The sequence below is a fragment of the Astyanax mexicanus genome, chromosome 6 (assembly GCF_023375975.1).
Source record: "Astyanax mexicanus isolate ESR-SI-001 chromosome 6, AstMex3_surface, whole genome shotgun sequence".
In the NCBI taxonomy this organism is placed as follows: Eukaryota; Metazoa; Chordata; class Actinopteri; order Characiformes; family Acestrorhamphidae; genus Astyanax; species Astyanax mexicanus.
In genome coordinates, this window is record NC_064413.1 from 4,542,917 (window position 1) to 4,558,817 (window position 15,901).

At 39.1% G+C, this 15,901-nt stretch overlaps 1 protein-coding gene and 1 long non-coding RNA gene across 2 annotated transcripts in view; both read right to left on the bottom strand.

Moving 5' to 3' along the window:
- Positions 1-5,814: 5,814 nt before the first annotated feature.
- The window catches only part of LOC125802491 (uncharacterized), a 479,356-nt gene continuing 469,269 nt past the window's right edge, over positions 5,815-15,901 (bottom strand). Inside the window, exon 2 of the long non-coding RNA XR_007439624.1 lies at positions 5,815-6,767. This is a non-coding gene — a long non-coding RNA (uncharacterized LOC125802491). The remainder of the gene's footprint in view (positions 6,768-15,901) is intronic.
- Positions 8,221-10,493, bottom strand: lratd2b (LRAT domain containing 2b). Its single transcript, XM_007250828.4, has one exon. The coding sequence runs from the start codon at positions 9,833-9,835 to the stop codon at positions 9,008-9,010; it is 828 nt and encodes a 275-aa protein (XP_007250890.3). The 5' UTR covers positions 9,836-10,493; the 3' UTR covers positions 8,221-9,007.

Consider the following 15,901-nt stretch of genomic DNA (forward strand, 5'->3'; position numbering starts at 1 on the left):
AGCACAAGCACGCTAAGTTGGCATAGGTCCTACGATCCGTGAAAGTTTCGTGATTCTACGTTGAAAGCTCTAGGAGGAGTAGCGTACAGAAAAAAAGGCGTAAGAATAATAATAAGAAGAAGAAGAAGATTACGAAGAACAAGAAGTTGGCTTTTCCAAGCCAACTTAATAATAATAATAATAATAATAATAATAATAATAATAAGAAGAAGAAGATTACGAAGAACAAGAAGTTGGCTTTTCCAAGCCAACTTAAAAAGGCAAAGTTCGTGAACGAACTTTAAGTTGGCTTGGAAAAGTACGCTAATAACGTTGAAAAGTTAAAATGGTTGCTAAGTGGTTGCTAGGTAGTTGTGATCATTACTAAAGTGGTTGCTAAGCGTTTGCTAGGCAGTTGCTAACGTTTTCCAGGTGGTTGCTTAGGTGTTGCTAAGCAGTTGCTAGGCAGTTGCTAGGCAGTTGCTAACGTATTCCACACGGTTGCTAAGCAGTTGCTAACGTTTTCCAAGTGGTGGCTAAAGTATAGCTAACTGGTTGCTAGGCAGTTGCTATCATTTCTAAAGTGGTTGCTAAGCAGTTGCTAGGCAGTTGCTAACATATTCCACATGGTTGCTAAGTGGTTGCTAGGCAGTTGCTAACATTTTCCAGGTGGCTGATAAGATGTTGTTAAGTGGTTGCTAGGCAGTTGCTATCATTTCTAAAGTGGTTGCTAGGCAGTTGCTATAATTTCTAAAGTGGTTGCTAGGCAGTTGCTAACGTTTTCCTAGTGGTTGCTAAGGTGTTGCTAAGTGGTTGCTAGGCAGTTGCTATCATTACTAAAGTGGTTGCTAAGTGATTGCTAGGCAGTTGCTAACGTTTTCCTAGTGGTTGCTAAGGTGTTGCTAAGTGGTTGCTAGGCAGTTGCTATCGGTTCTAAAGTTGTTGCTAAGCAGTTGCTAGGCAGTTGGCAACATATTCCACATGGTTGCTAAGTGGTTGCTAGGCAGTTGCTAACATTTTCCAGGTGGTTGCTAAGATGTTGTTAAGTGGTTGCTAGGCAGTTGCTATAATTTCTAAAGTGGTTGCTAGGCAGTTTCTAACGTTTCCCTAGTGGTTGCTAAGGTGTTGCTAAGTGGTTGCTAGGCAGTTGCTATCATTTCTAAAGTGGTTGCTAAGTGGTTGCTAGGCAGTTGCTAACGTTTTCCAAGTGGTTGCTAAGGTGTAGCTAACTGGTTGCTAGGCAGTTGCAATAATTTCTAAAGTGGTTGCTAGGCAGTTGCTAACGTTTTCCTAGTGGTTGCTAAGGTGTTGCTAAGTGGTTGCTAGGCAGTTGCTATCATTACTAAAGTGGTTGCTAAGTGGTTGCTAGGCAGTTGCTAACGTTTTCCTAGTGGTTGCTAAGGTGTTGCTAAGTGGTTGCTAGGCAGTTGCTATCGGTTCTAAAGTGTTTGCTAAGCAGTTGCTAGGCAGTTGCTAACATATTCCACATGGTTGCTAAGTGGTTGCTAGGCAGTTGCTAACATTTTCCAGGTGGTTGCTAAGATGTTGTTAAGTGGTTGCTAGGCAGTTGCTATAATTTCTAAAGTGGTTGCTAGGCAGTTTCTAACGTTTCCCTAGTGGTTGCTAAGGTGTTGCTAAGTGGTTGCTAGGCAGTTGCTATCATTACTAATGTGGTTGCTAAGCAGTTGCTAACGTTTTCCTAGTGGTTGCTAAGGTGTTGCTAAGTGGTTGCTAGGCAGTTGCTATCATTACTAAAGTGGTTGCTAAGTGGTTGCAATGCAGTTACTAACGTTTTCCTAGTGGTTGCTAAGGTGTTGCTAAGTGGTTGCTAGGCAGTTGCTAACGTTTTCCTAGTGGTTGCTAAGGTGTTGCTAAGTGGTTGCTAGGCAGTTGCTATCATTTCTAAAGTGGTTGCTAAGTGGTTGCTAGGCAGTTGCTATCATTTTTAAAGTAGTTGCTAGGCAGTTGCCAACACATTCCACATAGTTCCTAAGTGGTTGCTAGACAGTTTGCTATCTTTTCTAAAGTGGTTGCTAAGCGGTTGCTAGGCAGTTGCTAACCTTTTCCAGGTGGTTGCTAAGGTGTTGCTAACTGATTGCTAGGCAGTTGCTAACGTATTCCACATGGTTGCTAAGTAGTTGCTAAGTGGTTGCTAGGCAGTTGCTAACGTTTTCCAGGTGGTTGCTAAGGTGTTGCTAACTGGTTGCTAGGCAGTTGCCATCATTTCTAAAGTGGTTGCTAAATGGTTGCTAGGCAGTTGCTAACATTTTCCAGGTGGTTGCTAAGGTGTAGCTAACTGGTTGCTAGGCAGCTGCTATTATTTTTAAAGTAGTTGCTAGGCAGTTGCTAACGTATTCCACATGGTTGCTAAGTGGTTGCTAGACAGTTGCTATCATTTCTAAAGTGGTTGCTAAGTGGTTGCTAGGCAGTTGCTAACGTTTTCCGGGTGGTTGCTAAGGCAGTTGCTAAGGCAGCAGCTAACTGGTTGCTAGGCAGTTGCTATCAATTTAAAGTAGTTGCTAGGCAGTTGCCAACATATTCCACATGGTTGCTAAGTGGTTGCTAGACAGTTGCTGTCATTTCTAAAGTGGTTGCTAAGCAGTTGCTAGGCAGTTGCTAATGTTTTCCAGGTGGTTGCTAACTGGTTGCTAGGTAGTTGCTAATTTATTCCACATGGTTGCTACGTGGTTGCTAGGCAGTTTCTAATATTTTCCAGGTGGTTGCTAAGGTGTTGCAAGGCAGTTGCCATCATTTCTAAAGTGGTTGCTAAGTGGTTGCTAGGCAGTTGCTAAAGTTTTCCAGGTGGTTGCTAAGGTGGTTGCTAAGCAGTTAATAGGTGGTTGCAAAGCCCTGGCTGGGGTGCCGGGGTGTCCAAACTTTTGACTGATAGCTGCTCCATACAGCAGCTCCTCCATACACCCACAGTACTGGAGGAGCAGGGGAGAGAAGGGGTTCCGTGCGCAGAGCTGCTTGTGTGCGAGATGGAACTCTGGGCCCCCCATTCATTTCTATGGGGCAACTTCGTACGACATTTGTACGAAATCCGTACGACATATCGTTTCGTAAAGCATATTTTCGGAAAGAACTCACTAAGTTCTATAGACCATCCGAATTTCGTCTTCGTATCTCAAAAATTGTGACGCTCACAGCCATTCAAAATTCTTCTAGTTCATTGTCTATGGAAAAAAGGGCGTACGTTTACGAAGTTTTTACGAAAATCGTACGATGTATCGCTCCAAAAAGCACAAGCACACCCCGCGGCTATAAGTTCTACCATCGTGTGAAGTTTCGTGGTTCTAGCTCGAAAGCTCTAGGAGGAGTAGTTGTTTATAAAACGTGGCGAGAATAATAATAATAATAATAATAATAAAAATAAGAAGATTACGAAGAACAATAAGTTGGCTTTTCCAAGCCAACTTAATTAGACAATATTGTATAAATGAAGTAATTGTAATTAGGCAATATTGTATAAATAAAGTAATTGTAATTAGGTAATATTGTATGTAGAAATTGAGTAAAGTTTACTAAAAGACAGGACTGACTTCAGTTCAGTTCACTTATTTACTCTATGTAACATTTAAGTCTTGAAACCGAGTTAAAGTAACTTAAATTGATCTGAAATTAAGTTAAAATGTTTCTCATCATTTTTTTCTGTGTCTTTGTTTAGGTCTAATTTTGGAACAGAAGAAAAAACTGAACTCTGGTTCATTTTCTCTCTGGGTGTGATTCGTTTGGGCAGGATTACTGAAAACAGTAATCACACTTGGGTGCGGACAAAAACAACCACCCAGAGACCCTTGAGAGGAAGTGGTCTCGGCCTGCTCCCAAAAAAATAAACTCTGGAGCAGTTTGTTTGTGGTAATCAGACCCAACTATCAGATGAACTCCTCATGTTAGAGCTAATCTCTTGCTAGTCTGTGCAGGTGCAGTTTAATATAAAGTTTTCCAACAGTCTTGAAAGAAGGAAGGAGTTCCCAGAGGTGTTTATTAGCACTTGTTGCTCCTTTGCCTTCTTCACTCTGTGCTCCAGCTCACCCCATACCATCTGGATTGGGTTCAGGTCCGGTGACTGTGGAGGTCAGCTCATTTTTTGTTGGATAAAACACAGATTTTCTACACAGATTTTTGTGATGTAACACAAAATTCTAAAAAGAAAATACTGGCAGAAGCTTTGCTGACAGGAGCTGCCAGTGATTAAACTTAACACGTTTCTTAATGTTTGATGATACATCAAAACATTCTCACATGGTTTGTTGTGACAGTTTTTATCTGGTGCAAAAAAACAAAACAGACCAAGGGGAAAGCCCTACGAACTTGGAAATTTATTAACACAAACCAGAAAAAACAAATTATAGGTGTTAAAATGCCCAGTCTAGACCAGATTGTCTATTATTTCCAGTGTCCAGTTCCCATTAAATAAAAAAAAGGAGACACATTGCAACTGGACCATCCACACAGGCCTGGTGTGTTTGGTAGCGAGGTTTTGTTCCATTTAAACATCAACTCCACTTTTAATCAGTTGGTGTTGGTCTTGAAACAGTTGGGTTGGTTTTATAAGCTGAACTCATGCTGGGTTTCAATGAAAGCCTGCAGTCAAGCCAAATCTTTGTGGATAAAATTGGCGACCCTTTACTGAGGATTCCTGCTCTGTGGAGTAACGCCTGCCTGGAACTAGGTTTAAAAAAGTAGAGAAAGAACAAAACTAGTCAAAATTCAATGTTTATACATTGCAAATTTATGCTGAAGTCATCTAGACTATTAAAAAGTACACATAAGGAATCATGTAGTAACTTAAAAGTGTTAAACAAGTCAAAATACTAACTGTGAAGCTTTTAGGTGCTCTTATCTGGGGAGCTGTTAACTTGTGGTTCTGGTAACTCTGAGAAAACTTGATCCTGATGAGTGCCAGTTTCATCATAACATTTTTAATTATCTTTTTTGCAAATGCACTTGAGAATACTTGCAGTAATTTATTAAATTTTTGACTGACCTTTATTTGTTGAAGTAATTTTTGTTTCTTTACTTTAGCCATATCCGGACGGGATTTCTCAGGGGTTTCTCAGGGGGACGTCTGTGAAAAATATTTCACACTTCTACTCAGTGATAAAACTCTTGTATCCGGACTGCAATTGAAAAAAACAGGAGGACTGGAGGTGAGTTTTTTTAAGCTTTCTCCGTCACATGACATCGCAGTTCAGTAGCTCCTCCATTTCCACTCGATGTTGTGTTTTCAACATGGATCTCCATGGAAACGCACGCCCAAAGTGTAATTACGGTGCGCGGCAGTGGACAAATAGCTATTTTATTAAACGTGAGAAGACAAAACTCAGAGATGTGCTTCCTGACAGAACTAAAATTACCTGAGGACCACAAAGAGGAGTTCAGCGCAGAAAAACAGTAGATAATTCAGCCTGTAATTTTTTTCTGAGGACATTTAAGAAAAAAACACATACATGGTCGTTCTGGACGAAAATAAAATCACAGAGGACTCCCCATAAAAGAGAAAATTACCCCAAAACCCATTGAGAAACAAATCCCATCCGGATAGGGCTTTGGTTGTGTAGTTCTTGCTTCTCATAATCTGGATTAGAACATTAATCAAATAGAGTTATTCACTGTATACCTGTAACTCTACCTCTTCACTACTTTATAACTGATGCTCTCAAACACTTTATTAAGAGACAAGAAATTCAAGTAATTAACTCTTGACAAGTTCAGCACAGCTGTTAACTTAAATGTATTTCCAATCATGTAAAATATAAAACATATTTTGGTTTGTTTAACACTTTTTTGTTTACTAAATAATTGCATATGTTTTTTTTTTTTTTTTAAATAAATTTAAGGTGTGTCCAAAGTTTTGACTGGTACTGTAGGATAATAGTAAATAAAATAGCTATGACAGAAGAACAGGGCATTTTTAGAGGCCCAGAGTCAAACTGTTATGTAAGAGTCTTGACTCTGACCAAAAATTAACCAAAGAAATGAGTGAAAACACTAATAAAATAACTTGTTCTGCAAAGAGACATTTTTTTGGAAAGAGTATACTGCAGTTTTTGCAAGACTTTGACTTTGACATTGCTATACCTGATCACTTTTGATTATTTTGTGTCTCTACAATTAATAATTTTACAGAAAACCCCTCTATAAGACCTTTGTATGGAGAATAGTCTTCAATCAGCTTTAAATAACAACTCAACAAATAAGAATCTTCAAGAAATATTAAATATTTAATATTTTCATAACCATACAACAGCCCTGCAAGGAAAGCCCTTTATAAAACTGACGCTTTTAACATGATTCACAAAATGTGAATTTCAGCAGTGACCTTCTTCTAACACACATTTCAAGAAGAGCTGATTAGATTAATCTAAATAAAGTCATTTATTGTCACTGAACAACAGAGTACAATGGAATTGGGTTCTTAGGACAAGGGTTGAGAAGAAAAAAAACACACGTATTCAGTGACGTAAATACTGGCATTGCAAACAGGGCAATCTCACTGGGGCCCCATGGTAACCAGGACCCCTGGCGTGTTTATTGGACCCTTCAATCATTGCTTATGCAATTTTACACACAGACCACATCAAAACAGGTATGTGCAAAATAGGCTTTGATTATTACCAAGCAGTTTCAGAGCTAATATTGTCATTTATTGACCTTATTAAGCATCATGTCTTTGGTTCCCCTACAAGCTAGGGCATCTTAAGTAGAATATCATTGAAAAGTTATTTTATTTCAGTAATTTACTTTTCAGACCATCACTGATTGGTGGAAACTTCACACTAGACCTCAAGCAGTTTGGACTGTGTGTCTCTCCACTCTTCCTCCAGACTCTGCTCCCTTGATTTACAAATAAATGTAAAAAATTTACTGATGATCAGTGATGGTTTGAAGAGACATGTCTGTCATCAGCTGGTGTTGATCCACTGTGTTAAATCAAGTCCAAAGTCTAAAGTCAGTGCAGTAAAAAAAAAAAACTTACAGCACTTCATGCTTCCCTCTGCTGACAACTTTTATAGAAATGCAGATTTCATTTTCCAGCAGGACTTGGCACACTGCCCACACTGCAAAAAGTACCAACTGATCTTATATAACATTTATATTTTCTGAGACACTGATTATTTTGGGTTTTTATTGGCTTAAAATAGATCTCTCTGTGTGTTTTAATATTTCTATATAATATACGAGTTTCACATTTTGAATTGAATTACTGAAATAAAGTTTTTCAAAACTTTTTAATGGTATGCTAATTTTTTAAAGATGCACTAGTATCTTTTCAGGCTTTTTTTCAAGAGGAAAAAGAGGGAGAACCCCTGAAAATAATTATAAAAAGTATAAAAACTCCAGGTTTGTAGAAGAAAATGTTTCTTTAAGAATCTTAAGCTTTCTTGAAAGTTCCTCAAAGCAGCTCATGGGGTTCAGACACAGTTTCAATCTGAAGGAACCTATATTTATAACAGTGCACATTTTGATAGCACACAGTGGAGAATAGCAATACCATGAGCTGTGAAGGTGCAGTCCAGTTACAGTGTGACAGCATTGTCCGAGCTTTAGTAAAGCTTTCCTCTAAATATTTAAAAATATCTCTGAAGAAACTGAAAAATTGATTGCTAATCATAATAATAATATCATGTGTATCAGATATGAAACTTTTAATACTACCGAATATCGGCACATCTACCACACGCTCTCCACCGATTCTCAAAAAGTCATTTAGAGGGGTTTGATGTGAAATGGCTCATTGAATGGAAACATACATATTTAATCTTTTATTTCCTATACAAATTACTACACAAGTGCAATTAGGCATGTCCAACCGATTATTATTAATATATAAAAAAGTTACTCTGTAACTGTAATCTGTAAATCATTAACTATTATTATTTTGCCATTATATAGTCATAACATATCAGTATAGTGGCATAATATGTTCTTAAAATGACAAAATTCTATTTTTGGTAACACTTTAAAATAACTAACATTACTTAACAGTACCAAGTGCAATAGAATGTCTCAATAAATTACTAATTGACACTAGTTCAGACACTATTAATCGTTACACAACATTTTTTTTTGTAATGTGTCAATTCATTATTATTTACTATATTCTTAACCTAATTTAAACATATTTAGTAATGTTTAATAAGGTCTTAACTAGTGTCGATTAATAATTAGTGGAGACATTACTTAACCATTTCACAATGTTTATTACTGTGGTAAATCTTGTTGTAAAGTACTTGCTTGTTTTTTTTTGTAAATTTCTTGTATGATATATCGTCCAATAAAAAGTAGTTATGCCTTACAAACACTAGATATATGAATTTACTTATGTTTTGTTTAATCTAAAATATTTGGAGGGATTATTTTGACTTACAATGCCTTGTTCTTGTGTCAAAACTATTGATCTCATACAATGTCTCATACATTTCAGTGTATTATTATTTTTAGCTATTTGATATTCATTTTCACACAGAAACCTTTTTTTTGTATTATTGCATTGTTGTAGCATTTAGAGGCATTACATTCTTCAGACTTTTCTATCCACATCTGTAAATAACAACAACTCTGTCCTTGGTTCCTAGGTTTCCTAGAATGCAGCGTTCCACACCAAACCCACTCTGAATGACCACTTTGCCTTACTTAACCATTTATTAACCATTTTACAGAAATTTTGTAGAAATCAGTGGAATACCCCTTTAACAGTACATTTCCAGCATTCGCTGACCTAAAACCACCAGCTTGAGACAAAGCAAGAGGGTGAAGCAAGAAAAAAAAGTACATTATTATTATTTTAATCCTTCAAAAGAAATGGAGCCAATAGGTTCCTGAAGTCCACCAGCATTGCACAGCACTGTTCTGTGCTCCCCCCACAACCTGAGTGATGCAATTACTTAACCATCCACTTCTCCTTGTCGAGAGAGCTGCATCAGATGTGAATCAGCAGGAAATGACACACAGGTAGGGTTTCAGGTAGGGCGTCTGAGGCCAGAGCAGGCCAATGAACAAGCCAATCAGGCAGGTTGCCTCATCAGTTACAACCGTAGCCGCTATCAACCTCCTCGCTGCAGTTCAAATGGTTGGCCAGTTCTTGCAGTACGGCCTCCCGTCCGATCTGGTCGTTCCTTCTCTTCTCCATGACCAAGTCCTCCAAGCTCTGGAACTCCAAGACGTGGCTCTTCTTCTCACTCAGTTGCAGCTTCATCCTGTACGGCTGCTTGCCGATTCGGATCTCGCCTCCCACCTTAAACTCCCGGCGGCCAAAGCGGCACCAGGCGGCGAAACACTCAGAGTTCCTCCAGCACAGGTCCCCATCTTTAACCCCAACTTGGTCCATTGCAGCCTGCACCACCGCAGCCGGCCGCAGGGGGCGGAATTTGTACAACTCGTTTACAACTCGCCCTCGTCGTCCCTGACAAGCGTCCACCAGGAAGTCCACCTTGATCTCGCCCCTGTGCAGGTGGACTACTTGCAAGTCCCCAACAAACACGACCCAGTGTGGGTACTGCCCGGCGGCCACGAACTCCAGCAGGTCCCCGGCTTTGGAGTCGTTCAGCAGGTTCTCGCAGGGCTGGGTGGCCGCCTCGATGGACCTGGGGGTCCTTTCGTACACGGTCTCGTCGCGATAGTAGACGACGCACTCCAACTCGTTCCTTCCGTCGTATCGGTTCCCGTCGTCGTCCTTGTCCATGTCGTCGGCATTGCCGTCGACATTGTCGTCTTGCTCGTCGTCATTGGAGAAGATGTAGGACACTCCGATTCGGGGACAGTCATCCTCCGTTGGCTCGTATCCGTTGGGGTCCGCTGTGGGAACTTCGCTGTAACTCAAATGGGTCAGTTTTTCCACTTGGTTGCCCATTAAAACGTCTTTTTTTGTGGGTTTTAGCAAGTTTTTTTAGGCTTCTTTTTTATTTTTTCAACAATTTCCAAGAGTTTAGAGACTTTTTAAAACAGCAGAAATAACAGCAACAACAATGTCAACGCAGACGATGTAGACACGACGGCGTTGTGACGTGTGCACGAATCGTTAATGAACGTAAATTAAGGTCAAGTGAAGACGTCTTCCTCTCCGACGCGATACAGGTCCTTAATTCCTTAATTTAGTCCATGTTGCTGCTGTATGAGATTATAAATCTATTAAAAATCCTCAAACCGCAGAACTGGAGCGAGTTTCTCGAGGTTTCCCCGGGTTCAGTGCTCAGAGCGCGCGCATGGCTGTCCTGTCCTGGCTGAACTGTGTGAACAGGTGTGTTTCACCTGTTCGCTTCCTGGAGTCCAGCGACGGAAGACGAGCGCGAGCGAGGTCGTCTCGGTAATAAACACCGAGAAACACGCAGAAACACGGAGAAACACGGCGGTCCTCCCTCTCCGCCTCCGGTTCCCCCTCAGAAGTTTAAAGCTGTAGTAACTCGCGGCCGGTTTCAGCCTCTTTCACCCCAAACCGAGTTTCCTCTCTCCGCTCCGCTCGGTGTTGTGCCGAAAGCTGCTCTCCCTCCCCGGACTAAATATCCGCACAGCGCGCGCTGATGCGTCTTAAAGAGACAGCGCGCGCTCACTCTGCCTCCCTCGCGTCATACACTGCACGCGCTGTTTACCTGCTTACTGTGAAGGATAATTTTTTTTTTAGTGTTAACCAATAAATGCACATATACATGAATAAATAAGTTAATAAATACACGCATAAATAATTATAAAGATAAATAAATACATTAATACATACATTTTGTCAAGAAAAAGTACACACTTAAACTTATATTAGGAGTCTGTTTACATATTTCCAAGCATGAATCTTTATTTAGAGTCTGCATTTCTTTATTTATTTATGTATTTATTGATTGCTGTATTCCTGCTTTTATTTATTTATTCATTTATTTATTTCAACATTTTTACATTTATTTATTTCAGCATTTCTGCATTTGTACATTAATTAGGTATCCCCGCACGGTGCTTCGGCCAGCGACTAAAGTTGCTTCTGATTCACCATAAATAAAATTGATTAAAAATATGTAAATAAATAAAAGTAGATATGTTAAAATAAATAAATGAACGAATAAATAATTTATCTATTTATTTATTTATTTATTCATTTATATATGTATTTATTTTTTAATGCGTATATATAAATAAATACAGTAAACATTAATTCAGGGCAGTTTGGTGTGAAATGTGAAATGCTCCTCTCTAAATAAACTAATCCAGGCAGAAAATGATGCAATATTACATACTTGTTAGGCCATATTTATGCAGAAATATAGAAAATTGTCAAAAACCAGACCTCTTGGATGAGTCATTGCTGTGCTCTTGGGGTAAGTTTTGGTCAAGATATTTGGAGGGCTGACCTGATACTTTTGTCAATATAGTGGATATATGATAAAGTAACTCTATTTGTGTTGTAGTCTTGTATTAGCACCACTATAATGTACAATAGGTGAATCATGCATACATAAAAAAAATGGTGAAATTCTTTTTTGGTTGCCTTGAAATATTTTTAACCCCTGCAATGAAGCAACAGATACAATTGTAAGAAGATAAAAGGAATTAAAGGCTGAAAATGCCTGAAATTTAGAGTAAGTAGGCTAAGTACTTATTTCATGGGCTTAATTTCCACTGTTATGCTGATGACTTTGAGATCTAGATCAGTACTGCTACCCCTGCTGCTTTCTGCCAGTCACTATGCTCGTGCTTCATTGACCTGAAGTGCTGGTTGCACAATAACTGCCTTAGACTAAATGCAGGAAGTGCATTTAGTGCATTAATGCCTCGTTTTAAATGTCAAAGCTCTCTGGATTGTAGCAATGAGGTGTGGAGCTACTTTGAGCCTGGGTAACAGTGTAAAAAGTGATTTATCAGGGGCAAAATATGCCCCAAAGCGGCTGTTGTAAAGTGTGCTGGGCAAAAAGAACAAAATTACTGGATCTCTGCAGGAGAGCGGAGTTGAGCTATTCAACAAAGGTAAATACTTTTTATGATGTTTTACTAAACCAAAGTCAATTTTACATCAGAGTTCTCCTTTAAATATGACTTCACACTCATCAAACACACTCCACACGTTACGCTTGTCCTCAAACAACTTCACTAGCTGCCAACCATCTCTCTGTATTAAATTTAAATCCCTCCCTCTAACCTTTAAATCCCAACATGGTCTTGCCCCTTCCTTTCTTAGTGAACTTATTTATCCACACTGTCCCTCTGGTACCCACAGATCTTCTGGTTCTGGACCTGGATGCCCCGAGAATGAAATTAATATCTGTGGGTGGTAGATCGTTCTCTGGAAGTCTTTGCCACCATCTCCTCTTCATATCTCAACTAAAAAAACTTTCCTGCGTTCTATACATTTTCCTTCATAATTATTTTCATTGTATATCTTTCTACTCATAAAATATATTGGGTTTTGTATGAATTGAGCTTTAAATATAAAATTGGCTTTAGCAATTCCGTACTTTTACAGTTAAAAAGTGAATAGAAATGATAGCTCAAGTACGTAATGCCCAGCTACACAAGCTTAAATGCATTTTATTGAGATTTTAAGTGATAGAACACACTTATCAATATCAATACTTACTAGAGCCATATTTCACTGCAATTACAGCTGCAACTCTTTTGGGGTTTGTCTCTACCAGCTTTGCCCATCTAGAGCCTGAGAATTTTGCCCCATTCTTCTTTGTAAAACAGCGCAAGCTCAGCCAGGTTGGTAAACTATTCCACTGTAGCTCTGTAGAGCTGTATGTTTAGGTTTTGGGTCATCGTCTTGCTGGAAGGTGAAGCTCCTTCCCAGCCTCAGGTCTCAGTTTTGCAGCCTCCAACAGGTTTTCCTCCAAGATTGTCCTGTTTTTATTTCCATCCATCTTTTCCATCCATGCAACTCTAACCAACTTCCCAATTCTGTCCCTGCTGAAAAAAAAAAAAGCATTCCCACAGCATGATGCTGCCACCACCATGTTTCACAGTGTGGATGGTGTGTGTTCAGGGTGATTGTTTAGAGCAGTGTTACTTTTAGGCCAAAAAGTTCAACTTTGGTCTTATCTGACAACAGAACCTTCTCCCACATGTTTGCTGTGTTCCTACAAGCTGCAAACTGTGTTTCTTATGTTTTATTTTTTCTTTCAACAATGGTTTTCTTCTTGACTGTCTTCTATAAATGCCATATTCATGTGGAGAGCATGACTTAAAAGTGTTCCCAAATGAGCTGTGAATTTCTGCAGCTCCTCCAGAGTGACCATTTTTTCCTTTAACCCTTGTGTGGTGTTCATATTTTTGTTACTCGTTTACTTTGTTACTTGTATTTAATTCAGCAAAATTAAGCAATTCTACATTAAAATGCTTTACACATGCTTGCTTCACCTAAATTGCAAGCAATATAAACAGCTTACATGGTTAATATTTGCCCTTTACCTTTCTTATGTTACATTTCTTTCAAAAAGTGCTACTCTTTTTTTATTAGTTTTTTAATAAAATGTAAAAGAAAATGACTTAAACTCAAGATATGAGTAGAAAATTTGTTTAGTTTCAAATTTACAAATGAAGCTATGTTTATTAGCCCTTGGCCAAATATACTGTATGTAATATAAATGTGTAGGGGGGGGGGGGGGTGTACAGTGTGTGTTTATAGAAAACTCAAACTCAATGCCAATGAGTTTGAGTTAGAAAAAAGATTTTTTTAGTATCATTTGATGAAACATGAAAACGGGTCCCACAGACCCGAAAACCACACAAGGGTTAATAAATAAATTGATAATTTACAAAGTGCTTTTTATATATTTACTCAGATTATATTTGTCTAATATTAAATTTTGTTTGATAACCTGTAATATAAAATCCGTAGAATACTTAAAGTGATTAAATATGACTTTAGTATATTTAGTATATTTTAGTTTTGCATTGTATTACAGTACACAAGCATACGGCACAAGCATTGTTGGAGTTTCATAGAGAATTATTTGTCATTTATAAAATTATATGACTTAAAAATAAAAAAGATGGTTCAACATGAATCTTTTTAACTGAACAAAATCATATTTTTATTTTTCCTCAGGTCAGTCTGTGTCCTGCTTTCCAAGGGTTTTAGAAATGACTAAACTCTGTCCTTCTGTCCCCATCGGTAAAGCGGCTCCTCTCTCCCACCTCCAGGCGTGCGCCCCGGTTTTAATTACGTCCCTTAACAGCTGGCCGGAGCTTGTGCAGTGTGTTTGTTTACCCCAGCTAAAGGACTTGCACTGGGGGTGTCTGGATGTTGCTGCGAGGCAAATCTTTTGTTGCTCATTATCCTGCTGAGCACCCACATGTGTAGTCCAAAATGTTCCAGTTTCACCCTAAAATTCAGTTTCTACTAATTGGAGCATTTACTGATGATCACGCTCCTACTGGCCACTTTAATGGAAACCCCTACCTTGTAATTCAGTGGTCATTGTCTTATAACAGAGCTGCTGATGGGTGCACTATTATCTACGCAGCAGTGACACAGAGGGGCGTTTTCTGGGTATGTATGTAAGGATCCAGGGCTGAGCCCAGTTAATTATTTAACTATTAATTTAAAAAACACTTTTTTTATTTTTATTTAATGAATTTACAAATGAACATAGCAATCAGGATTTCAGAATTGAAGTTGATTGTTGCTGTCTTAATAATAATAATAATAAAAAAAAAAAAACATTAAATACTTAAATAAAACTAAGTGTTCCTATAAGCCAGGGTGAAATTAGCTAGCGGTTAGCTTGTTGTAATATGGTAAATGGGAAAGCTACAGTCAGATATATTCATCTCTCAATGACAAAAGAGCTAACTAGCGCTAAGCGCGGTTAGAGGTTAATGCTAATGCTGCTCCAGCAGGGCTAGCAGGGGTTATGAGCAGGCTGCAAGCTGATAATACTTACCTCTGAATGACAAAAGAGCTAACTAGCGCTTAGTGCGGTTAGCAGCTAATGCTAATACTGCTCTAGTCTCAAGTCTCGTGCTGGAGAAATAAACTATAGAACTAAACTATAACACTGTAAGTCAGCAGAGTGGCTCACGTTTACAAGCACATGCCCCACCCTTATGCTCCCCCTCCCACTCGCGCTTCTCAGGCAGCAGCAGCCTGTCACTCACACAGACACAGAGACAGCGCTGTGTAACTACTTCTTGTGCCACTAACAGTTATTTGTTGTTTTTAGCTACTGTGGTTTTCCTTGGTCTACCTGTTCTGTCACCTTTTACAGTATTTTGTTCTACATTTTTTGAGTGTGTTGAGTGTGTAGAAGTGTTTGAAACGGGGATCCCTGATCACCTTAATCCACTCCTGCTCCTTTTTTATGTGATTTTTTATTTTTTATTTTTTATTTTTTTTTTTACAACAGAAGCATCTTTTTTTTCTGTTTGTGCATGTGGATGGATGGTATGCGGCTGCTCGACTGCCTGAAGTAAGACGAAATCTCCAGCGCTGTGACATTTTCTCCGGCAGTGTATTAAACCGAGCCGCGCTCGTTCCAGCACTCTCCCGTCGAGCAAAGCGAGGAATTTCAACTACCTGACATTTCAGCAGGCCTCCGACTCAGCTGCAGGAATCCCTCAAAGTGCTGAAGCCCTACAAAGAGCTTCTCCGCTCCCCAAGAAACCTCGTGCCTCTGCCTGCTTCTCTTCAGAGCGGCGTTTTCCACAGCCTGCCTGTGATGTAACATTAAGGCCCCCAGATCCGTTCAGAGTGTGGAAAAAACGAGACAAAGACTACAAAGATGTAGCAGCCCTGCTCAGAGATACAACTCCACATGTGAGCCAGTGACATTTGAGACGACTTTGACAATGAGTTGGCGCGGGATTGTGGCGGGCAAACACGCAAACCCACAAACCCACAAACAGATACACATACTAGTGAATCTGGAAAAAATGATGATTATGGCTTACAGACAATGAAAACTCAAAACTCAGTGTTATAGAAATTGTTTATTTTATA

Bases quoted from the DNA above. Each gene is read 5' to 3' on its own strand.
- lratd2b (XM_007250828.4), bottom strand. From the start codon at position 9,835: ATGGGCAACCAAGTGGAAAAACTGACCCATTTGAGTTACAGCGAAGTT.